General features: G+C 41.5%; 2 protein-coding genes across 3 annotated transcripts in view; both read left to right on the plus strand.

Moving 5' to 3' along the window:
- Positions 1–5,066, plus strand: part of mast3b (microtubule associated serine/threonine kinase 3b) — a 35,312-nt gene extending 30,246 nt beyond the window's left edge. For both annotated transcript variants that reach the window (XM_041934560.1, XM_041934561.1), the window contains 3 exons: positions 110–246; positions 528–712; positions 856–5,066. In XM_041934560.1, the coding sequence (XP_041790494.1) occupies positions 110–246; positions 528–712; positions 856–1,928 (1,395 nt within the window). In that variant the 3' untranslated portion in view covers positions 1,929–5,066. The remainder of the gene's footprint in view (positions 1–109; positions 247–527; positions 713–855) is intronic.
- A 618-nt stretch (positions 5,067–5,684) lies between these two features.
- Positions 5,685–7,822, plus strand: ndufa7 (NADH:ubiquinone oxidoreductase subunit A7). The gene is made up of 4 exons (XM_041935996.1): positions 5,685–5,756; positions 6,031–6,080; positions 6,681–6,818; positions 7,599–7,822. Exons 1-4 carry the CDS (start codon positions 5,706–5,708, stop codon positions 7,684–7,686), a joined length of 327 nt encoding a protein of 108 aa, XP_041791930.1. The 5' UTR covers positions 5,685–5,705; the 3' UTR covers positions 7,687–7,822.
- The last annotated feature ends 557 nt before the right edge of the window (positions 7,823–8,379 follow it).

Here is an 8,379-nt window from a genome sequence, read left to right on the forward strand (position 1 = left end):
TACAACTAACTCACTCATCATCATCTGTTTAGTCTGAGATTCACTTCACGTTGCATTGTTTTGCCCTTAACACAAATGAGTCATTCTTTGCTTCTTATGAAATGTGCAGAGTGGCAGCAAGGTGGCGCTTCAGACCATAGCACTTGAGAACACGTCAATCAAAGTGGGTCCAGCTCGAAAGACCAAACACAAAGGCAAGATGGCTCGTCGCAGTAAGAAGAGCAAGAGGAGAGATAATTACGACAGGTGAAAATCTGAGGTTTGGTTTTCTGTCCATCTCTGCAGCTCTGCAGTGTTACTCATCGTTTGTTTACTTTGATTGAAAAACTAACCTGCAAATGTTAGTGCTATGTCTCCCTCTAGTGGTAGACACTGCTAAGTGAAGTTTAGTTGCAACGTAGCACTACTTTGATTACATTCACTGCATGGTATAGTCTATTGTACTTACTGAAAACCTGGTGTCAGCGCCTTTCCTCAACTCACTGAACACGATATGACATATCTGACCCTTGTTCTTCTTCCTTCAGACGACGAAGCATCTTAAAGAAGCTGTCCAAGCAGAGCACAGTGATGCACAGCAGTCGCAGCTTCTCCTCAGGTCTCCACCATTCAGTTTCCTCCAGCGAAAGTCTCCCAGGCTCCCCGACACACAGCCTCTCCCCCGGCCCCTCCACACCCTGCCGGAGCCCCGCGCCCGACCATCAGGCCTTTGGTGAGCTCAGTGTGACTTCAGAGTTATTCATGATGACATTAAATGTTTTTTGTGGTTATTGACTTTTGTTGGGAGCTTCTTTTAAAGAACTGGCTGTGTGTAAATATGGTTGAGGTTTTGACAGTTTTTCCTCTGCTTCCCAGACAATAACTCCCCTCAGAGCACATCTCCTTGCTCCAGTTCTCCCAGTTCCCCCGCTGCACACATCCGGCCCAGCTCTCTCCACGGCCTGGGCTCCAAACTCAGCACGCAGCGCTACACCAAGGTGGGCCGCCGGAAGTCGACCAGCAACATTCCCCCCTCGCCCCTGGCCTGCAACTCCTCCTCAGCCTCCACCCAGCCTCTTTCTCCACAGCGCTCTCCCTCTCCACTCTCGGGCTTCGCCAAAACCCTTCACACCTACCACGGCAAAACCCTGTCCCCACCCACCATCGTTAGACACATTGTCCGCCCGCGCAGCGCCGAGCCACCTCGATCTCCTCTGCTGAAGAGGGTACAGTCAGCTGAGAAGCTGTCTGGTATGTATCATGCTGACAAGAAGTCATATGCCCCCCGAAGGCACACCCTAGAGGTGCCGTTTTATGGTGAGGGGGACTTGCTGGGGGACTCGGAGGCAGAGGGTGCCTGCGGAGGCTCCTACATTGGTGCCGATCACAGCAGGCTGGGGGGATACATCGGCAGCCAGAGGATGAGGGACTCTGGGATCGAACGATCGGAGCAGCTGGTCGTGATGCGAAAGCTCAACCTATCAGAGCGGCGGGACTCTTTTAAGAAACAGGAGGCAGTGCAGGAGGTGAGCTTTGATGAGCCAGAAGAGAAAACCAACACCACGGTCACAGTGACAACCACAGCTCCAGGAGCCCAAACACAACACGAGAAGCAGCAGCACAGGATGGCCTGGGTGCTCACTCAACCCCAAACCAGCGAGGAGGTGGAGGTGTCGGCTGTGAGGAGGTTCACACTGGTGCCCCAGATCGCAGTGCAGGGCTCAACGGAGAGTGAGCAGGATGAGTGGGAACCGTGTTCAGATGGAGAGGAAACCAACGAGAAACCTGAGCTGGAGGTCAGCGTTACCTCATCTCAGCCACAACAGGCAGGACGTCCTCTCGCTGACTGCAGTCAGGCAGCAGAACCCACCTCTGCCGGTCCTCAGGTAGGTCCTTCAGCAGGGAGGAACGCAGAGGAGACTCCACAAAAAGGACATCTGAAAAAGTGACAACTCGCAACTGCACTCATTTCAGCTGCTCATATTTTTTCTTTCAAAAGTTGTGAGCTCGTTTACAAACTTGTCTGGCTGAGAGCAAGTGGAGAGGATTTTACTTGAATTTTATAATTGTAAATATTTGTCTCAATGCATTGCAGATGTTTGGTCTTATTTATTACATTTGTAAACTATGATGAGTTAGCAACAGGGAAAGAGGAAAGTTCTCATTAGCTGAATAGCCAAGGCTCGACATTTTTGTATCCATAAAATGTGGTTTTATGTCTTTTGACTGGATTGTCTGTTTCTTATTAAATGTCTATTTTTAAATAGCCACAGTACAGAGTAGTTTGATAATGCTGGTTATAATTGTTGAAGGACCAAAAGGTATGAGAAGTCATTTTAGAAGCTGAAGTTGTAGTTCTTTTTTTTCCTCCTTCTTGGTGTCAGGTTAGATCTGAACAATGCAGCTTCCAATAGTGTAATAATGCGATTATGTTGATCTCCATAAACCTAAGAATGATCTCTGGTTCACACTGTGAGCAACATGGCTGATGTGTCATTGTATGATCAGTTGTCAGCCAGACTCTTCAGTTGTGTTTAAAGTATACAACTACAGTACTGGTGTTTATGCTGCTTTGCTTCAGCCTTCAATAGCACTGCATCCTAGAAGAAAATGGCAAAGCCATTGAGCACTAATTGGCTTGCAGGAAAAAAAAACTGCTTAAGTTTGAAAGTTTCTCGTAACTTTGAAGCGTTGCACAGTAATAATTCTTCCATTTTGTAAAACTAGTGTTCATGAAATGAGTATGAAAAGAAGAGGTGCTGGATTAGTTGTGTGGCCCATGTTCCTCACATTTCTAATGAAAGTACTTCCACTGACTTGTTGATCATGTTCCTCGCAGTGTGAATTCACAGTCATGGCATCGTTCTTCTTAAACGTGGAACCAGTCCCTGCAGGTAATGCACACTAACGCTGTATGAGTATGACTTTAAAGTACAATCATAAAGCTGATTTTAGAAAGGGTGTTATGTGCCATGATATCAGTGCAATGTCCTCTAAGCCATATCTCTGAAGGCAGATGTCAGTTAAAATCATTTGTATAGTTTATAGTATCTCAACTCATACTTTCCACCGTATGTGTGTGTGTGTGTGTGTGTGCTTTTTTTTAATGCACTGTTATCTTGGCAGCCTCTCATGAAAAATGGATGTTGCAGAACATGACACTGCTTTGTGGCTACTTGATATGAACTTGCTGTGATTCTACATCAGAGGTATCTCAAATTAGTTTTGATTTGTTTTTCCTGCTCACAGCTGTAAACACTGGTTCAGCATGGCTCCACGTCTCGCTGTAATAACTTGTTGTACTCAAAGCATGCAGTTTGCAGGAAATACAATGAGCAGCCAAGTCGAAGTCTGCATTGTCTTCTTCTTCGGAGCCTGGAGGGAATATCTTTTTGTGGAAAACGTTATGGTATTTTTTTTTTATTTTGGTCTCTCCTTGTTGTAACAAGACATTTTGTACCTGGGAATGTGTTGGATCCTCATGTCTTTTTGGGGTATTTCTTTCCTGAAACGGTAGCTTTCATCTTTCTTCCCACCCCTATATGAGCATGTAAGAGACACCATGCCTACAAGACCTGATCCTACTTAATTTACTGTGTCGTGATGTTTACATCAAGGGGAAAAGTGCACTAATGTATTTTGACATGAATTTTGAATGTTAAAGGTAACAGAGGGAAAACCGTACATGGAATCCAAACCCAGGGCTTCTTTGAACAAATGTTTCATGTCGTTGTATTGTACAAATATTGATGTATATTTTGATAATGATGTACAACTCCAAATGCGTTGAAGGACATGATATGCACAATGACAATTTAAGGCACCAGGATTTTGAGAGGTCTGGCTTGAGGGAATAGGTTTTTTGGAGGGCTTTTACAAAAATACCTTGTTGGGATTCATAACAGTATTTCACTTTTTTTTTTTCCACTACAGTTTTGACATTTATTGTCCTATTTGTCAGTGGCCGTTCCTGTATTTTGTACCAACCTTCTCTTAACTTTATAAGATGGGAGTTGTTAATGTGTGAAGTCCTTCTTCCTCCTTAAGAACTAATCTCATGATGACCTTTAAAGGATGCTGCTGTCATGTCAGCACACTGAGTTATATTTGCAGTCTGACAGAATTGTTTACATTGAACAAACATGCTATGTACTGTACAGACATTTTATATCCTGTGGCTGTGTAGGATGAAACTAGCCTCTTTGATACAATGAAAAAGAACAACACTCATAGACATATCTGTTTGTTCTTTTGAAACTGTTCATAATGAGTAATTTAGCACCAAGCTGAGAAGCATTTTAGTGTTTTACATGATCTTGAGTCACTGGTTTATCATCAGCTTTTTGAAAATACCTGTTTTCATAGATGTCATGTAAAGGGGCGTCCCAGTTTTAGGGATGAAAGGAAACAAGGTTCACATGCAGACACTTTACCTGTAATTTGTAATGTTTCTTTTTTACAAGTGCACATTTGCATGAAAATGATGTCATACAGGAAAAGTAATGCTGCAGAGGGATCAGAAAAACAGTATTACTCTGGAATTGCATTAATGTCAATAAAAATAAAAGTCAAACCAACACAGACAATTATATACTTTAAGCTTACACACTCAGATTTGTGCATTAAGAGACAACCTGTACTCTAAACTGTACTGTAAACAGGCTTCATAGTTAAAGAATAAATCATTAACACATGAAGTATGATTTACTTAATTCCAAAATGATTTGACAGGTCTGGGAGATGCATGTGCCGTATTTCTCCAAATAACTTGGTTTCTTATGTGAATGTAAATGTAGTCGATGCTTGATTGACGTAATCGCACCTGATTGTGACATGACAGCTGTGTGGTTAAAAAACTTCAGCCACTGGAGGTCAGCAAAGACAAGACTCTCAGCTGGTGTTAAACTTACTCTTATAAAACAAACGGGCAGACAAACTGTTGTACATGTGCATGTGTTCTCCTGTGGACTCTTCTGTTCAGTGCATGCTGCATGAGACAAGCACACATCTGTAATACTTGATTGCATGGTATACTGGCGTCGTCGCCCCTGTACTGTGTTTTCTTGTGCAACAAATAAAATTTGTATTTCTCCTTGACTCATCCTTAGTCTGACTCCAGTGATGTTTGCTTTTTATGTGCTTTATCATTGTTAACCACAGAGCATTTTGTTTAGTCACTTATAGTGTTCTCACACAGCAAAATAATTAGGTAATTTGCAGGCTGTAACAAATTTGAGAGGTTATTCAAACATGATACTCAGCAACACACTGCTAGACTTCTTTTATCTCTCACATTTTTTCTCCATATGCAATCATCTGATTAGAAATATAATGAACTAAACATATGTAATTAAGAAAACAGTACATGTGTACATGTACATGTTCAAAGGCATTGAGGTTTGAAAACGAAAAGCATCAATTTGCAAAACTTTTAAACACTTGCATTATATAAAGGTTTTTGTGTCTGAAACACAAGTACATACAGCTGTTATCAGCATATTTATCCTGAAAATAAGAGCTATTATTTGATCTAGAACAAACAGTATAATCTTCCTGCTAATCCTTCCAGTTACATTTTATAATTAGCCATTTTGAAGCCGCTTTGCTTTAAGTCATGCTGTACATGTTGTAATGCAGCAATTTTCTTTCCAGGCCGCCAGGTGTCAGTAACGTGCCATGAAGCGTCATTTCATAGAAGAAGTCTCGTGTCCTTCACAACAGCAAACATGGCGACTGCAACTAAAATCATTCAGCGGCTCAGAAATTTTTTATCCGGGGTAAGAAACACAAGTTTATATCCGAGCCTGGACGTACTGTGAACAAAACACCCGGATGATTTGTTGCAATAAAGTTGCTAAATTAACAAATAAATTGACGATTCTAGCCGGCTTTAAGATCTAACGTTAGCCAGTCTAGCTAGTTGGATGATAGTTAGCTAAGTCAGATTTGAATAAAGGCTTGTAATAATTAGCTAGTCTGTTTTGACAGTGTGTTTTTCAGCAGATATCAGTAATACTAAGAGTTGTTAATCCAATTATGCTTCTTTTTCAGCACGACCTGCAAGCCAAACTGCAGCTGAGATATGAGGAGGTTGCAAAGAGGTAAATGATAAGACTTAATGCACTAGATACTGTTAGCGAGGTTAACTCCGCTTCCCCACAGTGCCCGGAAGGTTGCTCAGTCGCCGGGACTGAGCAGGAACTGACATAACTGCTTTGATGTCCCAGTTTGGAACATTATCCAGTTAGCACAGGTAGTTGGCTCGCATTTGAATGATTGCAGCTTATCAGGCCTTGTACTTAAAACACTGGGCTACAGCAGGGTTGCCATTACTTATGTTAGGTCATGCAAGAGTTTTGTGGCCTGAAACTTAAGTTCATTTAATTTTTACTACCCAGAAGTAGACTAGTCATACCATACTGTGGCCCGAAATTTGCCTCTCAGGCAGCACCTGCTACCAGACCAGAATAACCAGTGCCAAAACTGCAGTTTTCTCAATGGCCCCTTGAGACAATCAGACCCCCTTATTAAAATGTCCAAATTTACAGCAGAAATAAACATGTTTACAGCCTGGTACAAAACCAGTTTTGGTCTCCATAGCTAATATCGCCGTTCATGACAACTGTCTGGCTTTTAAGTAGACCTTTTATTCACAGCAGGAATGCAATTACAATCTGTTTACAATGTTTTTTTTTCTATAGGACACAGCCACCACCCAAGCTGCCCGTAGGTCCGAGCCATAAGTATGCCAGCAACTACTACTACACCAGAGATGGACGCAGAGAGTCTGTACCCCCAACAGTTGTCATGTCATCACAGAAGGCTCTGACCGCTGGCAGGTAAATGCAAGACAGTGAACCCCAAAGGGTCTGTGTGCACATGTTAAAAGGGCTAAAGAAATGCAGCCATTTACCCCTCCCCGTAAATGGATTAAGGTAAAAAGCAGAGCAATCAAACCTGATAATTGGGCCTAGATTACCATTTTTTAACAATGACCTGATTGCTTTTTATGACTAGAAAGCAAACCACTTACTCTCAGCTATTGGGAAGTGATGAAAAATGTACAAATGTGGATGTAGATCTTCTGACCTATTTTGAGTGGCTCACTTCCTCCGGTTACTTGTGTTGAAAGACATAAGTCATACGCTGAAAAACCAGAACATTAAGTGTTAAGATTGCAGTCACAGCAGACTGATGACAGAAAAATATTGTAAGACTGTAATTGGACAACACAATGAAGGCAGTTATGTGAGTGAGATGGGACCCATGTAAACAACCAGGATCAGATTATGTTAATGAGGTTATGTTTATAGTTGGAATTAGTGTGGCTGTAGTAAAACTCCAATATTAGATTTTTAAGGCCATTCAAGGATGTGCGTCAGAGATTTCTTCGCATTTTGCTACACACACAGTAAACCAGCTGTTTGATTACACCTGTCAGGGATGCTCCAGTGCTTTGATGTGGTGATTTGATGTCTTCTAATGTGAGCAGTAACCTGTTGCTGCTGAAGTGTAAAGTTAATCAAACAACTAGATTACCATTGATAACTGAAATATTCTGTTTGCAATGAATATTTAAGCACCCTTGGTATTTTGTTTACTCTTTTGATTGCTACTAGTCAAGTTGCTGAGGCCCCAAAGCTTCCAGTGACCCCAGGTGCTGTATATAAGGAGCCAACACTCTCCACAGACCAGCCGTACCTCTGAGCAGCAGGATTAACCCCCTCAGCACCAACAACCCGAATTCTCCAGCCAAACCTGGTGGAGAGGTCTGACCATTGTGTGTGTTGGCTTCATCCTGTACAATAGAAAGTGTGAATAAAATGTGTTGTATTTAATTTTTTTTTTGTCTGACTGGTTATTCTGGTTATATTATGAACTGATCAAATGGGAAATGGGTTTAGACTTGCTGCTATGTGAAAAATAGCCATTTCACCATTTAAAAAAACAAACGTTAAAACAAGCACTTCAATAGGAATGAAATGATCCAGTTTTATGCAGTTTTGGTGGTGTTATGATATAAAGTTTGAAATTTGGAAAATTGTCCATTTATAGAATAACGTCAGACTTAACCCTATAGGCTTTATGCCACCACGTGACATGTTAGTATGTAATTCTCAAAATATCCGAAAATTCAGAAAAAAAATTAAAGCTCTTTTTTGGACAATCATTTATTGTTGCTGTTTATAATAATTAATCTGCAGATTATTTTCTCAAGTAACGGATTCGATTGATGTTTTTTTGAAATCTCAGGAAAAAGTGACACTTCTCAGATGTTTGTTTTGTCCAGTGAATAGTCTTTAGTGCAGTACTTGAGTAAATAAACTTACATTTCATGGGGGGCCGTGACATCAGCAAACTGCCGCTAGTCGAACCTTGAGAGGAGGTCTAATCAGCCCA

Source organism: Chelmon rostratus, chromosome 4, assembly GCF_017976325.1.
Source record: "Chelmon rostratus isolate fCheRos1 chromosome 4, fCheRos1.pri, whole genome shotgun sequence".
In the NCBI taxonomy this organism is placed as follows: domain Eukaryota; kingdom Metazoa; phylum Chordata; class Actinopteri; order Chaetodontiformes; family Chaetodontidae; genus Chelmon; species Chelmon rostratus.

Coding starts and splice junctions, on each gene's coding strand:
- ndufa7 (XM_041935996.1), top strand. CDS start 5,706: ATGGCGACTGCAACTAAAATCATTCAGCGGCTCAGAAATTTTTTATCC. Junction 6,081..6,680: donor TATGAGGAGGTTGCAAAGAG/GTAAATGATAAG, acceptor TTTTTTCTATAG/GACACAGCCACCACCCAAGC. Junction 6,819..7,598: donor AAGGCTCTGACCGCTGGCAG/GTAAATGCAAGA, acceptor GATTGCTACTAG/TCAAGTTGCTGAGGCCCCAA.